General features: G+C 35.3%; 1 protein-coding gene and 1 long non-coding RNA gene across 2 annotated transcripts; one reads left to right on the top strand and one right to left on the bottom strand.

The window, feature by feature from the left end:
* The first annotated feature begins 1,499 nt into the window (after positions 1 to 1,499).
* Positions 1,500 to 8,427, top strand: LOC114319617 (putative mannitol dehydrogenase). Its single transcript, XM_082898469.1, has 5 exons — positions 1,500 to 1,750; positions 3,684 to 3,797; positions 6,925 to 7,441; positions 7,781 to 7,940; positions 8,114 to 8,427. Exons 1-5 carry the CDS (start codon positions 1,653 to 1,655, stop codon positions 8,311 to 8,313), a joined length of 1,089 nt encoding a protein of 362 aa, XP_082754595.1. The 5' UTR covers positions 1,500 to 1,652; the 3' UTR covers positions 8,314 to 8,427.
* Positions 8,428 to 17,106: 8,679 nt separating this feature from the next.
* LOC145804484 (uncharacterized) lies at positions 17,107 to 17,462 on the bottom strand. The gene is made up of 2 exons (XR_014346278.1): positions 17,397 to 17,462; positions 17,107 to 17,289 (listed from the first exon to the last, which is right to left on the bottom strand). It is a non-coding gene; the product is annotated as an uncharacterized LOC145804484 (long non-coding RNA).
* Positions 17,463 to 27,855: the final 10,393 nt, after the last annotated feature.

The following is a 27,855-nucleotide window of genomic DNA, read 5'->3' as shown; positions in this document are numbered from 1 at the left end:
AATTTTTTTTCCAAAATTTGTTTGGTTTACAAGTTTTCCAAACAAATCTCTCTCTCATACACATCAAATCAATCACTTTTTCCAAAACTCTCTCTCAAAATAATTTTTCAAAACATCTTTTGAAAAAAAACCAAACTAAATAAATTTTCGTACTTTTTATCTCAAAACATGTTTCTCAAATACAAACCAAATTTCATTCACTCAAATGATCTATATCTCATTTACATGCACAAGGCTCAAGAATAAAGTCATGAATTTTATCATTTTTAACAACAAATTTAACCATATATAGTTTAAAACACTAGAAACAAGAATAGATGATAGGAGTGATCATGGATCTACCCAACTCGCTCAACCCGATCGAACCGATCTAACCTGATTGATTTTAGGCAGATGTATGTCTTTCGGCGGCGAATACAGATAAAATATTTCAAAATTCAAGGATATGATTCAGATGGTGGATCAACTATCCTATATCCGCATGAACTCAATCCGCTTGTAGATGAAGTTCAAAAAAAAAAAATGCTAACAAATAACAACATAGAGTGTGAAAATAAAAAATAATACCTTAAAAATATGTATGTGTGATGCCATGGCCTATTATAAACAAATAATATATATTTTTTCAGATTACTAGTTATTGGAGATTGTAAAAATTATAAATTATAATTTTAAAAAATGCCTAAAATTTGTAAAATCCAAACCATCAAATCGATCGCATCCGTCCACCAATCTGCATGGCCCACTCAATCTGCATCCGCCAAACCGGTGGACGAATACAGATTGATTTTTTTCAATCTATCTAATTTTGAACGGATGACAGATGGGATACCACCCAACCCAACCCAACCCAACCCAATCTGTGATCATCCCTACTAGATGGTATTCAAAATTTAGAGTGTGAAAAAATTTAGTCAATATAAACACAATTTCAACCACAAAGTGAAATATAACTCAAATATCTTTCCGAAACATCATTTGACTCAATCTCAACAAACATTGCACTCATCAAATATATTGCTCAAAATATGGTGTAAAAATTACTCATAATTTATGTGAGTAGAATAATATAATCAAAAGCAAACATTGCACATACTAAAAATTAAATTTACCACATTACCACCCCATTTATCATATCATTTTCAAGATCAAGTGCAACTTTTATTATTTTTGTGGGTGTTTTGTTTCAAAATGAATGGCATATATTGAGCCACCCCATTATGTATAAAAATTTTGTATAATTTTTTTTAGTTTTTATTTATATATCATTACTGTCTCTGAATACTATTTGACATTTACTTATTACCAATATAAAGCCAGTCAAAATGGAAAAAAGAAAAGTCAATCAAGTTGAAAAATCAATTGCCAATATATGTTATGTGTTCGAAAAGAAAATTAAGAGTTTATTACTTGGGGAAGAGGTAGCACCCTCTTAATGACTCAACTCAACCAAAAAGGTTGAGAAAGAATAAAAAGAAAAGTATCCCATCAAAATGTATAACTTTTGTAATACATATCACAGCAAAATGTGCAGTATTTGATTCGGACCTCCCGTTACGTTTCAACTCCTATAAATAACCCAATTGTCTCTATTTGAATCTACCAAAAAAAAAGATCAAGTCCAATCTCTCTCTCTCTTCGTGACAAAGGTGATGACAGGAACATACGAACAAGAACAAACTCAGAAAGCAATTGGATGGGCAGCTCTAGATTCCTCTGGGATACTTTCTCCTTTCCATTTTACAAGAAGGTATGGATTCTAAAATGTACTTTAAATTTGAATATTTGACATAAATTTAAAATACAATAATGTTAGGAACTTAATTAACGTATAAATTGACACTCTAATTAAAACACAAGACACTGTCGATTCCATTATTTAATATAGGTCTCACTTAATATTATATCTAATTAGTGTATTAGTTGGTACATTAATTAATATTTCTAAAATTATTATTGAAATATTAATCATTTCCAAAATCTGTTGCGCGCAAGACGTTAAACCCAACTTTTTAGAAATATTATTGTTGGGAAGACAATTAAAAGTAGATTAGTCAACCTTTGACCGGGTTATAATTTGGTTTTACTCATATGGATAGGAATCTAGTGTAGTGAACTGTAGTGTAGGGTTCACTTTTGAATATGAAAATGAAACATACGCAAACAATATCCAAAATTTACAAAAGTAAGGCTAAGTTTGGGAAGTCTTAAATAATCCATCTTTGTATCTTTATATCTTTTTTCCATCACATCACCTCTCTACTTTCCTGCATATCTTTTCGTAAAAAAACAAAAAATACACTTATTTAGGTCATCCCAAACAATACCTAAATTTAGTGAAAAAGAGTCTGCTAGCACTCAAACCAACTATTATGTTGGTTGTGAACTAATTGTATTAGTTGTAAAATTGAGTTATAAATCAATTATGAACTCATATGTAGCGGCAAGTATATTATGTTTCTACTAATATTTAAAACCTTGTTATAAGCAGCATAAAAAGTTAAATTATTTTTTAAAATATTTTTTTAACTTCTCAAAATGGTGTTCAACTGTGCGTCCTGGACTTCCGTTTGAACAAAACAGCAAATTAGGCATATGCTCTGAGAGTACTTGCTTTAATATATAAACATAGGCTAAGTAGCCAAGCAATGTTCTATATATATATATATATATATATTTTTTTTTTTTTTTTTTTTGATCAGCAAAAGAGAACTTTATTGATGACAAAAACATTCACATACATATGAGTTGAACATCAATAAAGAGGTGGAAGAGCAGAAGCGCATCAAAGCTAACAACCCAATCCCAACTAGGTTGGCACCGAGAAGAAAGCCCAATCATCTGCGAGCTCAACCACAAAGGGATGGTGAGAGACCATGCCCAGAAATAAAATAAAGACCCCAAAAACTCAACCCCCAATTCACCATGCAACCCCCAAAAGAATTCCAGCAGGGCAGAGCAGACCAATTCATCTATAATTACCACCTAGCTATCAGCAGCAGACCAGCAGATGATTGGGGTTGGCATCATCTATCCAATATTGCAACATATGATTCTAAGCGACAGATTCATGAAACAGGCCTTCGTAGTAGAAACAAATCAGCAGCAACAACTGCCACTCTGCAGCCGCAATAGCAGCAGAACAACCACCAATAGCTTAGCAGCATCACACCAAGTATTAGTGCATTAGCAAACCAAAAAGAAGAGTCCATTCTAATATGTTCCTCTCAATCACCACCTACAGACCAGCACCAGAATCAGGTCACAGAACAGCGGCAGCCAATTCTGACCAAGAAATTCAGACCACCAACCTATTCATACAACACCAGCCAAAACAAGGTACCCATCTACTGATCCTATTTGACAGCAAAACCTGGGGAAGTTGGAGAAGTCACCATTCAGACCAGTGCAACACACAGATCACAGTAGCTATTCAGACATGAAGAATGCTGCCACTACACCAGAATAATGCAGATAAATCCAGATCAATGACAGAAAGAAACTTGTACACCAGCTACTACTGCCAATTGAGCTAACTTGGGCCACTGATGCCTATTGAGCCATCCACAAACCAATGTTCTATATTATTGTCACACATTTTGGAATACATCATGATGCATTATATCAATAATTGACATCTTATAGTGTGTGTATATATATATATAATATTGTTTTCATTTTAGGGCAAATGGAGACAATGACATTACAATGAAGATCCTCTACTGTGGGATTTGTCATTCTGATTTGCACATGACCACAAATGAGTTTGGAATTTCTTCCTACCCTATGATTCCCGGGTAAGTAGTATGCTCTTAATTTAGTTAATACACACTGAATCTTAACTCTCGTTTGTTGTCATAGAACTCAATCTTTTTTATGTTATTTTGATTCTAGTAATTCTACATATTCAAAATGGGTAAATTATACTTCACTCCTTCACTATCACTCAATGGCCCCGTTTGGTAGATTTTTTTTTTTTTTTTTGAGCAACGTTTGGTAGATAAGCTGGTAACGTGTTTGGTGCAGCTGTAGGATTATGGATTTAAGCAGCAGAGTAGTGTTTGGTAAATAAGCTGTAAAATAACTTTTTTCTGTATAATTGTCATTTTTGCCCTTATAAGATATAAAATTTGTGATTTCATTTATAATACATTTTTTTCTTTTTCTTTTTCATTTTATTTTCTTTTCTTTTCTTTTTCACCTTTTTTTAAAAATTTATTAATTCATTAAAATTAATATTTATGTTCTAATTTATATTAATGTTGTGATTTCATTACATATTCTCTGTATTTCTTTTCTTTATTATTATTATTATTAATTGTGATTTTAGTATAAAAATATCAATTGCTCATCAATTATTAAAATTAGTATCAATTATTAATTATTATTATTATTAATTTGTTCATCGATTATTAAAATTAGTATCAATTTGTCCATCAATTATTATTATTATTATTATTTTTCATATTATTTATTATTCATTTTAATTATTTTTAGTAATATTTCATTTTTAGTAAATATTAATTCTGAAAAGTAATTTTTTTAATTATAAAAAGTATAATTTTTTTTCATTATAAATTAATTAGTGGCAATTAATAGTAAAATTATTAATATGATCAATTAGTATAAATTTTTTTCATATTTTCATTATAAATTAATTAGTGGCAATTAATGGTTTAACAAGCATCAATTAATAGTAAACTTATTAATAGGATCAATTACTATAAATTTTTTTCATATAATCACTATAAATTAATTAGTGGCAATTAATGGTTTAATAAGCATCAATTAATAGTAAAATTATTAATAGGATCAATTAGTATAATTTTTTTTTCATTTTTTCATTATAAATTAATTGGTGGCAATTAATGATTTAATAAGTATCAATTAATAGTAAAATTATTAATAGGATCAATTACTATAATTTTTTTTCATTTTTTCATTATAAATTAATTAGTGGCAATTAATGGTTTAATAAGCATCAATTAATAGTAAAATTATTAATAGGATCAATTAGTATAATTTTTTTTTCATTTTTTCATTATAAATTAATTGGTGGCAATTAATGATTTAATAAGTATCAATTAATAGTAAAATTATTAATAGGATCAATTACTATAAATTTTTTTTCATTTTTTCATTATAAATTAATTAGTGGCAATTAATGGTTTAATAAGCATCAATTAATAGTAAAATTATTAATAGGATCAATTAGTATAAATTTTTTTTCATTTATTCATTATAAATTAATTGGTGGCAATTAATGATTTAATAAGTATCAATTAATAGTAAAATTATTAATAGGATCAATTACTATAAATTTTTTTCATTTTTTCATTATAAATTAATTAGTGGCAATTAATGGTTTAATAAGCATCAATTAATAGTAAAATTATTAATGGTATCAATTAGTATAATTTGTTTTTCATTTTTTCATTATAAATTAATTAGTGTCAATTAAAATTATTAATTCGCATCAATTATTATTTTTTATTCATTAATTATTATTTTTTATTATTAAATAATAAAACTGAAAACCTCGAACGAAAAAAAAAAATGAAAACCCTAGCTCCGGCGGGACAAACAGGCACTAGGGTTTCAGATTGACCAACAGAGAGAGAGAGAGCCAGAGCCGTAGAGAGAGCCAGAGCCAGATTGACCGCCGGTGTCGATCGCAAAGAAGGAGAGAGAGTTAGGGTTACGATGTTGATCATGAAGAGGAAGACAAAGCTAGGTTCAAATCGCGAAGAGGAAGACAGAGCCGGTGGCGATCGCAAACAAGAGGAAGACAGATCACGATGGTTCAAATTGCGCCACCAACGTCAATCATGAAAAGGAAGACACAGCTAGGGTTCACGCTGTCGATCGCGATGGACACCGGAGAGAGAGAGAGACAGAGATAGAGACAGAGACAGAGACAGAGACAGAGACAGAGACAGAGACAGAGACAGAGAAGAGACAGAGCTCGGTCGCCGGAATGCTTGTCGGAAATCGCCTATGCTCGCCGGAAATCGCCTCTCGTTTTGTCAGAGAGGAAAAATGAGTGAGAAATGATTTATATACATGGCACACTTCTAATTAACATCAATTAAGAAGGGCATTTAAGTCATTTTACACCTAATATTTCAGCTTCCCGTATAAGCTGATTCAAGAAGCACCCCCTGAGGTGCTTAGAAATTTAAGCTGAAAATAGCTTAATAAAAGCTATAATTTATCCCTTTAAATTTTACCAAACACACCAAAATAACTTAATTTAAGCTAAAAGCAATTTTAGGCTACTTTTAAGTGCTACCAAATGGGGCTAATATCACTTGGCCCATCAACTAAAAAAAGCAACACTTTGTCACATTAAATTTTCAACTTGTCTTGATGTGAACCTTGTGTGAAAGATCATTACATAAATGAATAAAAAATTAACATATGAGTTGCATATAAAATTACACATTATATAACATTTAAAATATCATTCTTTTCTTCTTTTTTATTCTTTTAACCATGGCAGCCATAGTGTAGATAGTCATGGTCACTGATGTGGATTGGAGGAATGAGTGATAGAGAAAGAGGAAATAACAGAAAGAGAAGAATAATCATTTTAAGAATTTCAAAATAATTGTCAATTTTCTATCCATTATGAGTGCAAAATCAGAATATTTTGGCAGGCTTTAGTTTTGTTTGACTTATTGTAGCGGCAGAGTGTAAACCGCAACTAGAAAAAATTATATCGCAGCAGCCCAAAAATAACAAATGCGACTAAAAATTTTATTTTTAACCACGGTCAACAACCCTCATAATATCCAATTTATAGCAGCAGTTTTCATGACAGCTATAGTTCAAAATGCTAGTAAAAATAAATTATCTTGTAGTGCCATATCCGTGTACATACTGTTTTTTATGAGTACCGACTAGTTGTGGGTGTACCTGCAGGCATGAGATGGTTGGTGTGGTGACCCAAGTAGGAACCAAAGTAATCAAATTCAAGGTCGGAGATAAAGCAGCAGTGGGGGGCATAATTGGCTCCTGTGGTGCATGCACCAGTTGCCAGGACAACCTCGAAAACTATTGCACAAAAGCCACTTACACTTTCACCTTCTTTGAAGGAGCAGAGGAAGAGAAAAACTATGGCGGCTTTTCTGACATAGTGGTTGTTAACGAGCACTTTGCCATCCGATTCCCAGACAGTTTGTCACCGGACGGCGGTGCACCATTACTCTGTGGTGGTATTACAGTGTATAGTCCCATGAAATACTTTGGATTGAGCGAGGCAGGGAAGCATTTGGGAGTGGTTGGGCTAGGTGGACTTGGTCACTTGGCTGTCAAGTTTGCCAAGGCTTTTGGGATGAAGGTGACTGTGATTAGTACTTCTCCTAACAAGAAAGAGGAAGCCATTGGGCGACTTGGTGCTGACTCTTTTCTAGTTAGTAGTGACACAATGGAAATGCAGGTAAGTACTTGTGCTGTGCTTTGTTATTATATATAGAAAAAATTATGTTGGTAATAGTTAAAAAAAAAAAAAAATTTAAATTTGGTCAAAAGCTTTTAGTTTTCAAGTTCGAAAATGATCTAAGAATTTTGAAAAAAAATTCAAAACAAAAAGTTAATTAAAGACAAAAGAAAAAGTCTTTAAGTCTGTTGTCTAGCCTTTATTATTATTATTTTTTTGTCTTCAATGGATTTATTTAAAAAGAAAATATTCATTTTTACTTTTCAACTTCATTTAGCTTAATTTTACCTAAAAGTGAAAATATTTTAATTGTTGTTTACTTTACATGTTGTGTTGTAGGCTGCCATGAACACAATGGATGGCATTCTTGATACTGTCTCAGCACCTCATCCTCTAAATCCTTTGATTGGTCTTTTGAAATGTAATGGGAAGCTAATACTTTTAGGTGCCACAGATTTAGAGAAACCAGTTGATTTGCCAATTTTTCCTTTGCTTGTTGGTAAGTTCAAAAAGCACATTCCAATTTGTTCCATTTTTCATTACTCAGCAAAATATAATTACTTGGAAGAATTGTTGTTGCAAGTTAGTCATTTTTTTTCAGTTGAATAAATCATGATTTGTTAAAAATGATTATTTAGTAATTAATGAAATCAACTTGATTTTGAATTGCAGGAAGGAAGCTTATAGCAGGAAGCAATTCAGGAGGGTTGAAGGAGACACAAGAAATGATAGATTTTGCAGGAAAGCATAATATTGTTGCAGATGTTGAAGTTATTCCAATGGACTACATAAACACAGCCATGAAGCGACTTGCCAAAGGAGACATCCGCTATCGATTTGTCATTGACATAGGAAACACCTTGATAACTTAGACAATATTTATCTTGATTCCACATGTATGACAATTTGGCTTGCATTCTATTTGTTCTTTGTGCTCAGATTTGTTTTCTTGCATATATATATATATATATATATTGGTATCCAAATTTAGCTGCCTGTAGTTTTGGATTCATACTATATACATTGTTTAAATTTTGTTTACTTGTTATGCTTGCTTTTTCTTGATTGATTTATTGATTATGAGAATAATATTAAGTATCACATGGTTTGGTTAGTCATTGTTAAAAACCTCAAGCATTAGCCTATAGTCTTTAGTAATTGCATTTTCCAAAAAGGAATTTGGTTTGATTTTTATAACTATTTTTTGAAAACTTTTTGAAAAATAAAAAATAAAAAATAAATTTTAAAATTATTTTTCTGATGTTTATTTTTTTCATATTAAGTTCTATTTAAATATATATATATATATATATTTAAAACTAATTTTGAAATTGAAACCAAACAGAGAGGAAGCAAGCAACTGAGTTGATTTGCTAAGAATCCGCCTATGTTGCTCTTCCAAATTTTTGACAAGTGTGCCTCTTAAATTAGAATCTTTTTCTTCAATTTTTAAATATAGAGAAAATTGCATTTCAAATTTTTGGGTAAATTACACTTTGTACTTCTATATTTTATATCAAATCTCATTTTGATCTCTACACATTAAATCATGACAGTCAACTCCCTGCACTTTTAGTTAAATCTCACTTTGATCTATATACATGAAATTATGACAATCAATCTCTTATACTTTTGATCAAATCACACATTGGTCCCTACACAAGTGTCAATATCCCAATTCTATTACTCCATTATTTAAGTCTTTAACAGAATCCAATCATGTGACAATGAAACTACGACATGAGGGTAAGGAAAATTATCTATATCTCCTAGCAATACATACTTTGTCCTAATTGATAAACATGTGAGAGTTATATAATATATATATATATATATATATGATAAAAATTAGGACGAAGAGGCAAAAAAATAGAACTTTTGAAATCAAAAAAAGGAATAGAGAAATATCAATAAAATTTAAAAAAAAAAACAATAGAGAAATCGAAGAGAAAAAACAAAGAATAGATAGAAGATTGTATTACAGTGGAAAACAAAATTTCGTGATTTTAATTTATGCAAAACCCTAGTTCTTCTCTTAATCATTTATAATCTGCATTTTGTTTTAGCCTAATATAATCATAATTTGATTTAAATTTTAGGACAAAGTGTGTATTGATGGGAGATTGAAATGATTTTCCTATCTTACTCTCATTTCATAATTACATTTTTATCCAATGACTGGATTCTGTTAAAGATTTAAACAATGAAGTAACAGAATGGACACATATTGACCCTTGTGTAGAGGCCAAAGTTAGATTTAACCAAAAGTACAGCGAGTTGACTATCAAAATTTCATGTGTAAGGACTAAAGTGAGATTTGATCCAAAGTATAAGGAGTTAACTATCATGATTTCATGTATAAGAATTAAAGTAAAATTTAGTGTAAAGCGCAGGAGTGCAAAGGGTAATTCATCCCAAATTTTTAGTGGAATAGTAGAAAAATAATTTCATTTTCCTGGTGAAACAAGTTTTTTGTGTATATGGTGCAAGTCCTTTCTTGTGAATGATGCAAATCTTTCTTGCGTGCCAGAGTAGAAATAAAAGAAAAAATCATCTATAATTCAATTATTCTATTACTGTCTCATCTAATTGCAATTTCTCCTAAAATATATGCATATATGGTTCTCGATGTCTAATGCGGATTTAGCAGAAAAATTGTTACTTTTTAAACTGTGATATGTGAACTTGACCCTTATACTTTTCCACCAATCAATATGGCAAGATGGGCTGGACAAATCTGTTTGGAAGAGCAGAAATCAAGAAGAAACTACTTAAGAGAATTGCAAATCTTAAACTTACTAGAGAGAATAACATGTCTATCAAGTCCAAAAAATCAAACTGTAAGTCTTCTGTGTTATAATAGACATTGTCTTCTAGCTTTGGTTGTTATTTCTTGCTTAGGCCTAGTTCTCGAGCAGTGAACGCATTTTTAGTGCTAGCCTTTGAATTGATTGTTTTGTTATGAGGGCTTGCTCAGCTCAGCCATCGTCCTTTTCTTTAGTAAAATTTTCTAATTAGTGCCATTTTTTTTTTTAATTTCTAGTAAAAAAATATCCGTAAAAAAAATTAAATAATTTTTCAAAGAAAAAGTTTGCTAAAAGTTAAAAAAAAAAATAAATTATTATTATTATCAACTTCTTTTGTATATTTATTTTAATTTTTTTTTTCAATTTTAGAATCTTCTCTCGTATGACTAAAAAGTTGAAAGCTTTTTTGAAAAAATTAAAAAATAAAAATCACTAAATACTAAAAAAGATGTCAACAAAAATTACTCAAAGGTTTTTCATTGTTTTGGGGGTTGGATCGCCTCCGATCTAGATTTGGACAGGAGGATATTGTTTGGATCCGTAAAACCAATCACAAGTCCCATTTTGATTATTTGAACAGTTTGTTTTGTTTTGCTATTCGTGTGTATCACCCCAAAAAATATTAAATCGATCCGATAATTATAGTGGGTTCAAATTATCACGTTTGTCACTAAAAAAAATAAATGATCTATTTTAAAAAAATATAGTTGTCATTCATTTTTTTAGAAACAAATGTAATAAATTAAATACACTATGATTATCAGATCAATTTTTTATTTTATTTTATGGATAATACACATGAAAGACCCTACAAAATTAAGAGATCATCTAAAGGAGACCCATTGTGGGTTCCATGGGCAGACAACACTCCCTAGTCCAAAACGCACCATTATATGGAATTGACTTTTTTTAGTAGTTTTTTTAATTAAATTTTTTTTTTAATTTTAGTAAAAAAAAAATGAATTGTTCAAAAAAAATTATACTTTTAGATACTCAACTAGACAGATTAATGAATGAATAAAAAATCCACTAAAGGCCACATTGGTTCTTTTTTATTCTTTTTTTTCCTTTAATTAAGTTTTTTTGGATTTCTTTTTTCTTTTTTCTTTTTTTTCTTTCTTTTGAATTTGTAGATCCTTGTACACAGTAGTGAAAAATAAAAATTTGACACAATGTTTATAAAAAATCATTGAAAGATATTTTAAAATGTACCTTGTTTTAAACTAATGCCAAACCCTACAGATGTAAAAATGGCTCACTGATCCGCCCAAGCCCGACCTAGCCCAAGAGCCCCAAGCCTAGGCTTGGGGTTGGGATTTTGCAGTCCCATCTGGCCCGATTTTGGCTCGTCATAAGCCCCTTCCTAACTTGTTGACCTGATCAGGCCAGGCCTGACTCAAAAATTGGTGCGTTCCATAGCTCATTCTGTCGAGTAGTGAGTTTTTTAAATTGTGATATTTTTCACCAATCAGAGCATCTGCCAAATTTTGGCATTACTACAGTACTAAAATGTTAAATTTTAACAATCTTGCTCAAATGTACAGATATCATTTTTTGATACAATTATATCTCCCTTCGCATTCAGTTTTTTCAAACATTATTTTTTCGACCACTAATCAACTTTTTTGGCACAATAATCTTGCCACTTCAATTACAATTTTCAAAATTTTAAATCACACCAAAAAAAAAAAAAAATTTGAGGCAAAAAAATAAAAATAAAAGAAATCTATAAAAATAGCTCAGGATAAATCCCAATTACTCATCTTTCATCACAACGGTTTATTCTCCAACAACTCTGTTTTACTCCAATCTGTGAGAGCAAGTGAAATAAAAATCTAACCCCCTCCGAGCGTCTCTTCTCCTCCCCTGTTTCTTTTTTCCCAATTTAGGCGCATCCCTCTCACTAAGGGTGAGCATGGTCCGGATTGGATCGGATTGAGATAAAATCAAGACCAATCCGTTATTTATAGTTCCTGAAAAATTGGAACCAATCTAATCCGTTTAAATCATGGAACCAATCCGAACCAATCCATTTAAACACGGATTGGATCGGTTTAGGACCATGGATTCACATAATTAAATAACAAAAATATATATATATAACACTTTAATTTCATAAAAACATAAGCATAGCGCTATATTAGTTCCACAATAGCAACATGTCTTTCTATAATAGCAACATGCTGTTTTAGAATTTAAACAACCATAAGTATTTAGACCATTATAAATTAAAATTAAAAACTAACATACAAAAGTAATAAAAGAAGATATTATGCGGGTTTAGGTTTGTGTTTAAGTTTTATATGGAATAAGAGAAGATACTATGAGGAAGGATGTATAATAAAAATATAGACTATTTGTATACGGTCCGGATTGGTTCCAATCCGGAACCGTGGGGTTCAATCCGAAACCAATCCGTGGACTACGAATTTTTAATTTTTCAATCCGGAACCGAACTACGGATTCAAAAAACCAATCCAAACCTATTGGATTGAACTGAACTTGATCGGATTACGAATTTTACGAATTCCTTACTCAGCTCTACTTCTCACACTCTCCCACGTAAGAGAAAACTAAGCATGAAAATTGAGTTGGGGTGTTAACACCACAGCTCAATTTCATGAGTTTACACACTAGTGTCATCACTGAAAACTTGTGAAATTGAGTTGTGGTATCGACACTAGTGAAAGAGTGAATGTTAACACCACACCACACAATTCAATTTCATGAGTTTTTAGTGTCAAAATCACAACTCAATTTCATGAGTTTCTGTAGGACAATCTTCACTGTATTTAAAAAGATTAAATTCTGTTGTATACAAAACAACAACATGAATATAAAGAAATAAAGAAAAGGAGAGAATTTGTTTGATTACAAAAATCAAACTCGAAATAAAAATAAATAAATAAAATCACAGATTTTATTTTGTTACAAAAACAAAAATAAAATCTGATTAAATAAACAAATAAAAACAAAATAAAATTAAACAACTTACTTGGTTAATTTATTTGAATAACTTTTCTGATCAAGTCCAGTGTTTAACACTGTGTCCTTAAGACAGATTCGTCCTCTCCACGGTGCTATCAGGATTGGGACGTCTATCTCCCAGGATAAAATGATCTTATCAACGAATAAAAGCAGCACTACAATTTAATCGTTCGTCGAACACACAAAGTGTTTACACTCTTTCTTTCAGAAATAAAATGCAGCAAAATGCAAAGATTTAAGCAGAGGATGGAGTACGAAAATTGGAGTAAAATCCAAATGGGGGGCTAGCCTATTTATAGATGTAAAGGTGGCTTTTGGTTTTGAATTGAACAGGTATGAAACCTGTTAGATTCAAATTTAAACAGATTTGAATCTGTTGGATTAATTATTCAAACAGATAAAAACGGGAAGGGCTCTGTTTGGATGAGCAATAAATCCAAAACAATTTAATTCTGTTTGAAAACGGGAAGGGCCCTTTTTGGATGAACAATAAATCCAAACCAGTTTAATTTGAATTATGGATTTTATTTTAATAAAAAATAAAATTAAATTCAAATGTTTTTGGCCCAAAAAAATTAGAAGCCCAACCCAGCCACACACCACGCACTCGCGCCCAAGCCCAGGTCGCCCGACCGGACGGACGGCGGCGACGGCGCGCGCGCGCGTGTGTGGTGATTTTTGGGTTCAATGGGTCTAGCCCATTTTGCCTATAACCTCTCCCTCTAAAACACTTGGATACCCCTTGGGGCACACCCCAAGTATCTCACCCTAAGCCTTATAAACCCGTTCAAAACTTCCCACCAAATCAATGTGGGACAAGTCAATTTACAACTTTAAGGAATTTCCACCATAACTTCATTTCCATGGAGCACACTTTGGCTTCAATTTCCCATTCACTCGGTAATGGTTTTGAGCAACCAAATATACCACGTGAATCACAACGTGGCATAGAACGCGTTACCACTTTGACCCGAGTAAATCGATGCTCGGGGCCCATCTAAAAAATAGACCAAACTTGAGAAAAAATTCTGGTTTTACCCAGAATTTTTCTATCATTTCCAACAATCCCCCACATGAATGGAATTTGATGACAACAGAAATGCAACAATATGCAGACTTTTACAAAAGAGTATAAGTCGAAAATATCTTGCATCAGGATAGGTAGTTTTCGGCCTTGAACCTTCCCTAATGATAACCTATCGGACTTACTGGCTAACCAATGGATGCGATGCCTTGAATTGTTCAGCCGTTTGTGTAAGCCAAGACAATAGATTTCACACAAAATATCTTCTAACACATCGTGGTTCTCACTGTTGTGTTCATTTTGGCCTTGAACGCGCCTGGTTTTCATAAGTGTTTCTAGAGAATTTAGCCTTTTCATTCTCATAGAACCGGCCCCAGTTCAACACTCATATAGGTAATTCTTATTGTGAGTATCTCCTTATACTCGTCTTGATTTTATACTTTAATCAAGTTATAAGTAATCATTAAAAGCAAAGCTTATCCTTATACCCCTGCAGATAACATATGTTGCAGATATCACTCTCACCATAGGAATGGGTAGGGAATTTTTAATTCCTTGGTGATTTCTGGTGAGCCATATATAACTTAGTTGTCCCTTTGAACTTAGTTCTTGGGATCTCCAGTCATATAAGTAGGGTTACCATTATGACGACTCTTATGTAATAAGCTTTAATCCCATCCCCTTCGATGAACTATACACTAGCTCTTTTGTCAAACCTTTTGTTAACGGATCCGCAATATTCTCTTTAGATTTTATATAATCTATTGAGATTATTCCGTTTGACAACAATTGCCTTACGGTATTATGTCGACGACGAATATGTCGTGATTTACCATTATACATATGATTCTGTGCCCTACCTATTGCAGATTGACTATCACAATGAATGCAAATAGCTGGCACAGGTTTTGGCCATATTGGAATGTCTTCTAAGAAGTGACGAGGCCATTCTGCTTCTTCACCTGCTTTGTCTAAAGCAATGAACTCAGATTCCATTGTGGATCGTGCGATGCAAGTTTGTTTTGTGGATTTCCAAGAAACAGCAGCGCCTCCTAGAGTAAACACATATCCACTAGTGGACTTTAAATCTTTAGTATCCGATATCCAATTGGCATCACAATAACCTTCGAGTACTGCTAGATATCGAGTAAAGTTCAAACCATGATCACGAGTAAATCTTAGATATCTAAGAACCCGAATGATCGCTTTCCAATGGCCTTCTCCAGGGTTACTAGTGTACCTACTCAATTTACTGATAGCATAAGCTATATCAGGACGAGTACAATTCATTAGGTACATTAGGCTTCCAATGATTTGGGAGTATTTTAACTGAGACACTGCATCACCTTTATTTTTTGATAAATAAAGACTGATGTCTACAGGTGTTCTAGCTAAATTCAAATCATCCTTGACAAATTTATCAGGAATTTTCTCAATATAATGAGATTGAGATAATGCATATCTGTCAGATGTTTTAGTAATTTTTATTCCTAATATAACATCTGCGAACCCCATATCTTTCATATCAAATCTTTTGTTAAGCATCTGCTTAGTTGATTTGATCATGTTTTGACTGCTTCCAATGATAAGCATGTCATCCATATAAAGACAAACTATGACATATCCTTGGTCAATGTTTTTAACATAGACGCATTTGTCACATTCGTTTATCTTAAACCCATTAGTAAGCATTGCATGATCAGATTTTTCATGCCATTGCTTAGGTGCTTGTTTTAATCCATAAAGGGATTTTACAAGTCGACAAACTTTCTTTTCTTGCCCTGATACTACAAACCCTTCGGGTTGTTCCATATAGATCTCTTCATGTAGATCACCGTTTAAGAAAGTTGTCTTAACATCCATTTGATGTATTTCTAAATTAAACAACGCTGCTATAGAAATAAGCATGCGAATGGATGTTATTCTTGTCACAGGGGAATATGTGTCAAAATAGTCCATACCTTTCTTTTGTCTGTAACCTTTAACAACAAGTCTTGCTTTATACTTGTCAATTGAACCATCTGCTTTCATTTTTCTCTTGAATATCCATTTATATCTGTAGACACCCCATTTTGACCGGCCCTAAGACTTGGGCACTTTCTTTTGACCACCCGCTGATAAAAATTAGAATATGTCATTCTATGAATTTCTCAGCTGAAAAATCAAATTGAAGCTTTAATCCCAAACCTCAGCCATTTTGGTCAAATTATTTTATATCACTAATATTTTATCAATTTGTAGTATTTTATAATTTTTATCTAATTTTATGTGTGTGTACACATTTTTAGGTGTTTTTTTATATAAAATAATAAAAAAAACAAACAAAAAATAAAAAATGAAAAAGAAAATAAAGAAAAGAAAAAGAGAGGGTCAGATGAGGATAATGGGTTTTAGGATGGAAAAGGATTTTGTTTTTGTTGGATTCAAAGGGGAACAGAGTGGACATTGTGATGAGGTTTTGGGTGGGAAAAATGATAAATTATTTTAAGAGATAGTGGGTGGTCTCGTGGGTGATAAGAAAAAGAGGGAGTGGGTGATATAAAAAAAAAGAAAAGAAAAGAGAGCAGGTGAGAGTGGGTAGAGAATGATTGTTAAAGGAGCTGGTAGGTGATGATAAAAAGAAAAGGAGCAAGAGAAAGGACGGAGGGGGAGAGGGACAGCATTTTGAGGGGAGAAACATACATGAATTTTTGGCTCTCTCTCTCCCTTTCCCGGGGGCTTGGGTCGGAAGAGGATAGAAAATTGAGTTCTATCTCTCTTCACATGGCAACTATCAATGGAGTTTTAGGGGGTGTTGGGATATAAAAACAGGGGGGAGACACTACACAGCAGAGAGAGACCACAGACACCTAGGTCACACATGCACAACATCACTCAACACACCCATCCACCGCTGCCATCACACACCATGCACGGCACACACAGACACAGGCAGACCTCTCTCACACACTGATACACACACAGCACACACAACACATTGATACACACAGACAACACACACCTCTCTCTCACTCACGGCACCCATACACCTCCCATGCACACACCCACGGGATTGATCTGCTCACACACAGCACACACAACACATTGATACACACAGACAACACACACCTCTCTCTCACTCACGGCACCCATACACCTCCCATGCACACACCCACGGGATTGATCTGCTCACACACGGCACACACACACAGCACACTCACATATGTATCCATGCTTCACCACAAACACACTGAGCTTCACTGATACACACTCACGGCACACACACACCCATCACTGCCATACACCCAGCAGCTCACACACTCACCCACACACCACCCATGCACACACACACCATTCACACACGGCATACACACACGGCACCTCACTGAAACACACCACACACGGCTAACACACACACTCAACACACCACTCATCACCCACACACTACACATGCACATACGGCAAACCCAGCCACTGCTATCACACTACACACACCCGTGGAGATCACACGGCACACAGGATAGACAGACAGACACACGGTTTTGAGAGGGGAAGATCCATACACATGCGGTCTCTCACCATTTTTCAGTTATCTTTCTCCCTCTCTCTATCTCGGCTATCACAGCCCATACACACAGACCACAGAGCATACATTGAGACATGGGCTGATTCTCTCTCTCTTCTAAGTGCCATGGGCAGATCTCCTTGATGTGAGAAAAGAACATACAAACAAAGGAGCATGGACCAAAGAAGAGGAGTGGACAAAAGTAGTGGACTGTGGACTGTGCCAGTGATGAAGTTCTTTATCTTCTTTTTCTTTTGAGTGTTTGTGAGGTTTCATTTTATTTTATTATTCCCTCCTCTCTCTCATTTGGATTTGTAATATTTAAAGGATTGTAATAATTCCCTACCCCGTATCTTTCTATCCCATTCTTTAATCGCTTTCCCTAACTGTACATATGTATATATCTGACATGCCATGCATATCCATACTTTACATTTATGTCTCATGCATTAAGATTCGGCTACATTTACATGTGTGGATTTAATCAATTCTTCTGTGATTCTATGCGCTACCTCATGTTATTGAGATGATTCACATGCCATATTTTAGAAGCCGAATCTTTAGTGCATCACATGAGTGAATTGCATTAGGATTCTGTATATAAGATCATGCATATTTTACTAACTTTGTTTTGTAGTTGTTCGAGGGACGCCGGTCGATTTGTGAGTTTTTATGCTTTAGCATCTCATTTGTGTGTGATTTTCTTATTATGTTTAGCATCCTACCATGTGGCTATTTGCTTAAGTGATAAACTGTATGAATGCCTGTGGATGAAGGCTTGTTGTTTGAATTGGAATAATTCAATAAATGTACGTTTTAAGCCCACTTTGTAGTGGCAAATTCACAAACTTTAAGCCCACTTTGTCAAGTGGCAAATTCAAACCCTTTTCGAAAAACAAACATAAAATTGAATTGTTCTAATTTGAGCAAACTAGTCTATACTTGTATGCTTCACATAGTAAATTTTAGGATTTATTCAGTAATCAGAACATGAACATATAAAGAAAATAAAAAGTCATATCATGGTTTAGTAGAGGCCGATCTTTTGATCGGGTGAGCGGGGGTGCTCATTATTGACCTTCCCCTCTCATACCTAAGGTTCCGAGCCAAGCATCCTTGGTTACGACGAACAGTGGCCTTGGCACCGAGTCATGGGTTTCCTAATTTCCCAAAATATTAGGTGGCGACTCTGACATCTGATGGCGCAGTCCATTTTTGACAAAATTGCAATAAAATGGATTTTCAAAAAAAGTTTTCAAATCTGGACTCTCGTCTACGTTTCACATTACACTCGTGAAACTAGATCAAAGAGATCTCGGGAGTCCGAACTGTTTAACGCGCGCGGGTACCCCCCGGGCATGTTACAGTTTCTGACGACTCTGCTGGGGATTTTATGAAACCTTGACTCGAACTCCATGATATGACCTTTATTTTCAATTATATGTTCATTGTATTGCATTCATTGGTGCACTTCAAGTCCTTGTGTTGCCCAGATACTGGTGGGAGCACAGGTACGCTTTTTGTGACACTACACCTATTTTTACGATACTTTAGAGGCCTTGTGTTGTAACCTTTTGAGATTTGTCAAAAGGGTAGCTTTGCTATGTAGCCCTGCTATCTAGCTTTGCTATCTAAGGTTCTTAGACTCCGAAGAGAGGCTATTTGACTCTTCTAATTTCCTGGGATCTTTATTGGTTATGACCCAAAGGACTCTTTGGTAACGTCACCTTGGCTTCAACCCGTAAAGTAGAGCCAACCTTGTACATATGGTGAGCTATAGTACCTTTCAAATTAGGACAGGATGCTTTCCCGTTTCTAGGATGTATGATACCGCTTGTATGAATAGTGAAACCCTAGATCATTCCAAGCTAGGACAGGATAACCCTACCCTCTTTAGGGGTGTTTGTTCTCTTTCCTGCTTTATGTGTAATGTATTGGATCTATACAGGGGTTCTCAAATTCGAATAAGTGGCTCAGGCTGTTCAGTTTAGCACCATTACGTCAAAAAACAAAAAAAATAACAAAAACATAAAATCAAAAAAAAAATTGTTAAAAAAAAAAAAATGCCGATATCCCACAAAGTCGACCATCTCTGTGATTGGGGAGTGACCACCTGTTGATTGCACGAGCTTTATTTTGAATGTTGTGGCTGGCCCACACTTTGACTAGAAATTTATTTTGAATGTTGTGGCTGGTCCACACTTTGACTAGCAAAATTGAGATTGGTTTTATTCTGAGTTCTGAATTGAGTATTGAGTCTAAGTTTGACTCCACCAAGTTTGTAGAGTTAGAGTCAGGCTCGAGTCAGCCTAATGAGTCAGAGTCTGTTGATTTCGATGGTGCTAACCTAGACATTTCTGTCCTGTCTAGGTCCTCTTTGTCATTTTCTTTTGAGTATGTTGTCAAAAGTCTATTGCCATTGCTGAGTCATAGTCTTTTTTCAATAAACAGAAAACCAAAAAAAAAAAAAAAACAAAAACAAAATGCCATAGAGTCTGCCTACTTCTCTGTGCCTTAATTCATTGCATTGACCAAAGTTTTTTCAAAAGTTTTTCCAAATCTCTGATGAAAACAAAGAGAAAGAATTTCCTCGGGATTTGCAAATTTTGATCAACTGAGAAGAAGAGAGGTGTGCTAAGCCTTTGATGAATAAAATCATTTTTGTTAATGTGGGTACTGAGAATGATCCTAGCTTGGTCCAAATTGGTTCTATCTTATCTTCGTAAGAGTACGGGTGATTAGTCACTTTGTTAAAAGATTTCAAAAACTGTTTTTGCGTGGTCCTACGAAGACATGCCTGGAATTGATTATACAACATAAGATCCCTCTTGACTCGTGGTCCGACCTCCTTAGCTCCTTAGCTTTCAAACCTTGATCCGAAGTATTCAATGATCATTCAAAGTGTAAGGCTTGCATAGCCGAATTGGAAATAGCCCTTGAACTAGGGCCATGATGTGATTCAAATGGAGGCAGCCCTTCAACTAGGGGCAATAAGGTCGAATATGATTTAGATTGGAAATAGCCCTTGAACTAGGGGCCATGATGTGATTCAAATGGAGGCTGCCCTTCAACTAGGGGCAATAAGGTCGAATATGATTTAGATCGGAAATAGCCCTTGAACTAGGGGCAATGATGTGATCCAGATTAGAAATAGCCCTTGAACTCAGGGCAAAGAATGTGATTTCGATTTGAAACAGCCCTTGAACTAGGGGCAAAAGTGTGAGGCTTGCATAGCTGAAATGGAGGCAGTCCTTGAATTAGGGGCAATAAGGTACCACCCTTGAGAGGCTCGTTGGGCTGAAAACTCGGAAGGACGACCCAGACAAAAGTTAGAGCACAAAAAATAAAAAATAAAAAATAAAAAGAAAAATGAAAAGCTCGCAAGGTTGAAAACCTGAAAGGGCGACTTTGGCAAAAGTTAGAGCGTAAAAGGAGAGTGTCAATACCCAAGTGAACCTTAGCCAGAACTATGTAGGGCCAGTGATTCAGATTGGAAGCAAGCCTTGAACTAGGGGCAAGAAGGTCTGATGTGATGTAGATTTGAAGCAGCCCTTAAACTAGGAAAGGTTGGATGTGATCAAAGAGTTAAAACTGAATCGTTTCCCAAAGAAGACCGCACAGAAAGGCAAAACCCATAATTTGAGAGAATGAACTTTATTATTGAAGGACAGTCGAGTTCCTATCCACTACACTAGGGGCAACACTAGGGGCAAATTCAAACCCAATTAACCTAGTCCCTACATCATCATATCTACTGGTCAAGTGTAGCAGTCGTTCTTATAGATAGCCTAGAGATTTTACATCCAATCAACATGGACAAGTTAAACTGAAAGTAACCCTTGAGAGGCTCGCTGGGCTGAAAATCCGGAAGGGAGACCCAGGCAAAAGTTAGAGCAGAAAAACAAAAAAAAAAATATATAGAAAAAAAAATGAAATGAACAAAATGAAAAAAAAAAAAAAAATTAAAAAAAAATATAGAAAAATGAAAAAATGAAAAGCTCGCAAGGTTGAAAACCCGAAAGGGCGGCTTTGGCAAAAGTTAGAGCACAAAAAGAGAGTGTCAATACCCGAGTAACCCTCAGCCCGAACTACGATGGCCTGATTCCTATCTTGAGGATACGTAGGTAGCTTCATCTTGAAGTTCGGCCCCAATAATTTTTGTTAACTCATTCATTTCGTCCATGTTTGATTGGTGTATCTTTAGTCGACTTGGTTGTCCTATTCGTGTTGATTGGTGTATCTTCGTTCTGCTCAGTTCAGTTGTTCAATTCAACTTGGTTCAGTTTGGTTCAGTTTGGCGGTTCGGTTCGGTCCCGTTCTGCTCAGTTTCATTCGATTCGGATCGGCTCGGTTCGGTTATCATCGTTGCTACAAAACCAATTCGGGGTTATTTGGCTTGGGGCTATGCACCCCAATGGTTGATTCCATGTTAGTTGAGTAGTGGCCATTTGCAAAAATAGGTTTTGATTAATTTGAATGAAGCTGACTAATTTTTCTCAAAAATTGTTCTATTTTTGCAAAACTTGGACCATTCTTTGGATTTGAAAAGGGAAAATTTTCAGTGCTTACAGTTTAACTTACATGATTTGAAACAGAAAATTGAATAAGTATGCTAATCTAACTGTCTGTTGATCAAAACATTTTTATGAAAAAAAATCAAAAAAATAAAATAAAATTTCAAGGTAATGAATTAGGGGCATAGTCGAGTTAGAGATTCTATCTTCTCCACCACTTGAGTCATGAAGTTCCTTGGCCAACTCTTTGGCTAGATCATGAGTTCGTCAGCCAACGTTTTGGTCGGCCCAGTTTCAATTTCAACCCATCAGGATAAACTGCAAAATCACTTAGGCTCAATGGTTGTGTTCCAGAGTCTTGTTTTTTTTAAGTTCCTTTCATACCAGTCAATGTATATAAGTATGTTTGGATTGTTTTGTTTCGTTTTTCTTTCGTTAAGTCATTCTTTGATTTAGGTCAGTATGGGTCAGTATAGAATCAACGTTCAATTCAGAGTTCAAAATTCAATCACTCTCAAATTCAATCAAACAAAAATATTTTCAAGTTCAAAGTGATATGCCAGTTACGCCATCGATGTGCAAAAACTAAACTGATTTTATTGAAGTCAGAGGAGGACATCCCCGATTACAGAGACTCAAAAAAAAAAAACAAAAAAAAACAAAAAACAAAAAAACAAAAAAACAAAAAAACAAAAACAAAAACAAAAACAAAAACAAAAACAAAAACAAAAACAAAAAAAAAAAAAAAAACAAAAAACAAAAAAATAAAAACCAAAAAGAGAGAGAGTAGCATTTTCTCAGTTTTTCAGCAGCAGCTCGGCAGAGAAGATTACAAACCGGCTTCATTTGCACACAGCTTCGTTGCCTGACTTTGCCATCAGCTGCCTCGCCTCCTTCGAAGCTTTTGAAGACTCTGCCTTGGCCTTGGCAGAGCTTCCAAAGGAGATTATTCCTTGCCGGCCATCAAATTGGTTGTGCGAAGAAACTCCGAATCGAGTCACGGAGGTCGTCAGTCGTTTCAATTCTTTGTTCTGTTTTTTCAGCACACCAATTTCTACCCGAGCGTCTTTGTACATACGTTGAAGGAGAGAGAGTTGTGCATTCAATCGATGTACTTCACATGTCCTGTTCTGCAGTCGACGGGACAAGTTGGAGACCGCTGTCACGGTCTCCACACATGACCTCAGTGTATATGAGTTTGCTTCGATGTCAGACTGTGCCGCCATGATTTGTTCAACTGACATCGCTGGAAAGTTGAAAACAGGGGAAGGAGGAGGAGCTCGTGGTTGAGGTTCAGGAGAGTCAGAATCGGTCATCTCTATCGTGGACTCGTTCAGGTCTGGAAAAAGAGTGAGAGAACCGTGTGAAGAAGCCATGGCAAAGAAGAGTAATGCAAAAGAAAGAGGTTGCAGAGTGGTGACAGAGAAAGTTTGCAGGCTTTTGCTCTGCCTCTCTCTTTCGCAGGCCTCAACTTAAGAAGAGGATGAAGCCAAAGAAGAAGACAAAGAGGGAGGAAGGCTGAGATGATCATTGACAATCGGGGCACGATTGGATAGCCTGTCGGTCAGGCGCCGCGATTGTTGAAATCGCGCGCCAGACACAACGCTCGAAGAAGATGACGGAAGAGAGAGTGAGACAAAAACAGAGAGAGAGGCGGGAGAATTGTATATTTATACATATATGTATACATATTGTATATCTATGTATTATATATATTTGTTTGAACGTTTTGGTCACAAGAGTGGCTTAGGTTTAGTGGTCTAATTCGATGTTTGAAGGATGAAAGGCTGAGCCCGAGGTCAGGGGTTCGAATCCCATAACAAATGTTTCTTTTGTTTTCTTTTGGTTATATATATATATATATATATATATATGTCTCGTATACCTACATATATATATATATATATATATTTGTTTGCATATTTTGTCACAAGAGTGGTTTGGTTCAGTGGTTCGGTTCAGTGGTTGAGGACTAGGAAACTAAGCTTAAGATCAGAGGGTCGAACCCCCGTATCCATGCATTTTGTGTTTATCCTTTCTTTTTGTGTGTTTTGCGTACGCACGCTGTCATATACCGTATATATCTATGTATATATCCGTATGTCTTTGTATATGTCTGTACATATCTGTATATTTATATATCTGAATATGAATATATGTATACCGTATATGCATGTCTGTGTATATTGTCGTATTTGTATGTACTTTGTCTATACATGGTATATGTATATGGTATTTGGTTCGAACATACAATTCCTTCTTTCATTCTGTGCATCTATCGCACAATAATCTCACTTCATGCACCTATCACATAAATCATCAAATTCAATCGCCCTGTCTTGGGCATCGCACTGTCTTGTGCATCATCAAATTTAATCGCCCTGTCTTGGGCATCGCACTGTCTTGTGCATCCAATTCAATCGCACTATCTTGCGCATCCCTACATCGCACTATCTTGTGCACCCCCCACTCGCATTGTCTTGTGCAATTTCAATTTAATCGCGCTATCTTGCGCATCACACCATCTTGTGCACTCCCTAGGTCTAGGAGACCTTAAATCCTCTGAAGGTGCAATTCCTTTGGTGTTTGTCGTGCCCGAACGACTTCAATGGTCTAAGAAAGGTCTAGGAGACCTTAAATCCTCTGAAGGTGCAATTCCTTTGGTGTTTGTCGTGCCCGAACGACTTCAGATGGTCTGGTATAGTCACCTGCCTGTGATTGCAATGAGTTCCTAGGAGACCAACTGCGACGGTGGAAACTAGAGTTCGAATGGCGATGCCTAGAACGCAAAAGGTTTGGAATTTCCGAGACTAAAGTCTGGTTTAAATACCCAGGGGTGTATCCCCGGCTTGAAATCTGTAGGGCAGCCCCATAGGTTGAGGTAGCGTGTATGTGCCTCAATTCTGGATACTGAACCAACCTAGTCTGTCACCCCGTTGGAGAATAGGGAAAGTTGTGAATATGATCAGGAAGAAAAGCAGCATCGGTGGCTTCTACATGTAGAGGTTACCCCTTGTCATTCTACCATACCTTCTTTCACTTGCGTGAGACGCGTTTGGATTTCGAATCCACCTTTACTCCTTTCACGTGAAACATGTTAGGATGTGACGTTTACATGGTTAAAACCTTCCCTCTCTCCGTATAAAATACGTTGAGATACGCCTGTTGGTTACACCATTGTCATTTTCTCTGGTTAAAACCTTCCCCCTCTCCGTATAAAATACGGTTAGGTACGCCTGTTGGTTACACCATTGTCATTCTCATTGGTTAAAACCTTCCCTCTCTTCGTATAAAATATGTTGAGATACGCCTGTTGGTTACACCATTGCCATTTTCTCTGGTTAAAACCTTCCCTCTCTCCGTATAAAATACGTTGAGATACGCCTGTTGGTTATACCATTGTCATTCTCATTGGTTAAAACCTTCCCTCTCTTCGTATAAAATACGTTGAGATACGCCTGTTGGTTACACCATTGCCATTTTCTCTGGTTAAAACCTTCCCCCTCTCCGTATAAAATACGGTTAGGTACGCCTGTTGGTTACACCATTGTCATTCTCATTGGTTAAAACCTTCCCTCTCTTCGTATAAAATACGTTGAGATACGCCTGTTGGTTACACCATTGCCATTTTCTCTGGTTAAAACCTTCCCCCTCTCCGTATAAAATACGGTTAGGTACGCCTGTTGGTTACACCATTGTCATTCTCATTGGTTAAAACCTTCCCTCTCTTCGTATAAAATACGTTGAGATACGCCTGTTGGTTACACCATTGTCATTTTCTCTGGTTAAAACCTTCCCCCTCTCCGTATAAAATACGGTTAGGTACGCCTGTTGGTTACACCATTGTCATTCTCATTGGTTAAAACCTTCCCTCTCTTCGTATAAAATACGTTGAGATACGCCTGTTGGTTACACCATTGTCATTCTCATTGGTTAAAACCTTCACTCTCTTCGTATAAAATACGTTGAGATACGCCTGTTGGTTACACCATTGTCATTTTCTCTGGTTAAAACCTTCCCCCTCTCCGTATAAAATACGGTTAGGTACGCCTGTTGGTTACACCATTGTCATTCTCATTGGTTAAAACCTTCCCTCTCTTCGTATAAAATACGTTGAGATACGCCTGTTGGTTACACCATTGTCATTTTCTCTGGTTAAAACCTTCCCTCTCTCCGTATAAAATACGCTGAGATATGCCTGTTGGTTGCACCATTGCCATTTTCTCTGGTTAAAACCTTCCCCCTTTCTGTATTAAATACGGTTAGGTATGCCTGTTGGTTACACCATTGTTGTTCTCCATGGTTAAAACCTTCCCTTTCTCCGTGACACATTTGCATGTGATCTTGTGGCACATTTAATGCAATGCATCCCCTGTTATATTTCATATCATTTGCACGAAGCTTGCCTCTTCATTGTTGTCATCTTCATATCTTTATCATCACTCCATGGCATGGTATTGCATTGCATAATCCTGAATTTTCAAACAACTGGCTTCGCGAAGCGTGTAAGTCCAACCTTCAAACTGCATTTTGAGCATGTCACTTGCATTCTGTCCCTGAACTACGCTGGTTTGATTCCTCGTAAAAGGATACGTAGGCAACCTTCGGGTTCAACCACTTGCATTGCATTGCATCTTGTTTGTTTGCCCAAGTCTTACGGCCTCGTCAAAAGGGTCGTATTTGGGCTTTGACATTCACTCACGTCATGAAATGACTTTGAGTTCTGTCAAAGAGGGGCAACTGTAGACACCCCATTTTGACCGGCCCTAAGACTTGGGCACTTTCTTTTGACCACCCGCTGATAAAAATTAGAATATGTCATTCTATGAATTTCTCAGCTGAAAAATCAAATTGAAGCTTTAATCCCAAACCTCAGCCATTTTGGTCAAATTATTTTATATCACTAATATTTTATCAATTTGTAGTATTTTATAATTTTTATCTAATTTTATGTGTGTGTACACATTTTTAGGTGTTTTTTTATATAAAATAATAAAAAAAACAAACAAAAAATAAAAAATGAAAAAGAAAATAAAGAAAAGAAAAAGAGAGGGTCAGATGAGGATAATGGGTTTTAGGATGGAAAAGGATTTTGTTTTTGTTGGATTCAAAGGGGAACAGAGTGGACATTGTGATGAGGTTTTGGGTGGGAAAAATGATAAATTATTTTAAGAGATAGTGGGTGGTCTCGTGGGTGATAAGAAAAAGAGGGAGTGGGTGATATAAAAAAAAAGAAAAGAAAAGAGAGCAGGTGAGAGTGGGTAGAGAATGATTGTTAAAGGAGCTGGTAGGTGATGATAAAAAGAAAAGGAGCAAGAGAAAGGACGGAGGGGGAGAGGGACAGCATTTTGAGGGGAGAAACATACATGAATTTTTGGCTCTCTCTCTCCCTTTCCCGGGGGCTTGGGTCGGAAGAGGATAGAAAATTGAGTTCTATCTCTCTTCACATGGCAACTATCAATGGAGTTTTAGGGGGTGTTGGGATATAAAAACAGGGGGGAGACACTACACAGCAGAGAGAGACCACAGACACCTAG

Source organism: Camellia sinensis, chromosome 12 (assembly GCF_055761805.1).
Source record: "Camellia sinensis isolate YWXY chromosome 12, ASM5576180v1, whole genome shotgun sequence".
Lineage (NCBI taxonomy): Eukaryota > Viridiplantae > Streptophyta > Magnoliopsida > Ericales > Theaceae > Camellia > Camellia sinensis.
This window is presented reverse-complemented; position numbering and strand designations above follow the sequence as displayed.

What these genes read in the sequence shown, in the direction of transcription:
- LOC114319617 (XM_082898469.1), top strand. Translation starts at nt 1,653, where the DNA reads ATGACAGGAACATACGAACAAGAACAAACTCAGAAAGCAATTGGATGG. An exon ending in TCCTACCCTATGATTCCCGG is followed by an intron (nt 3,798 to 6,924) that starts GTAAGTAGTATG and finishes GTGTACCTGCAG; the next exon opens with GCATGAGATGGTTGGTGTGG. An exon ending in GTGACACAATGGAAATGCAG is followed by an intron (nt 7,442 to 7,780) that starts GTAAGTACTTGT and finishes GTTGTGTTGTAG; the next exon opens with GCTGCCATGAACACAATGGA.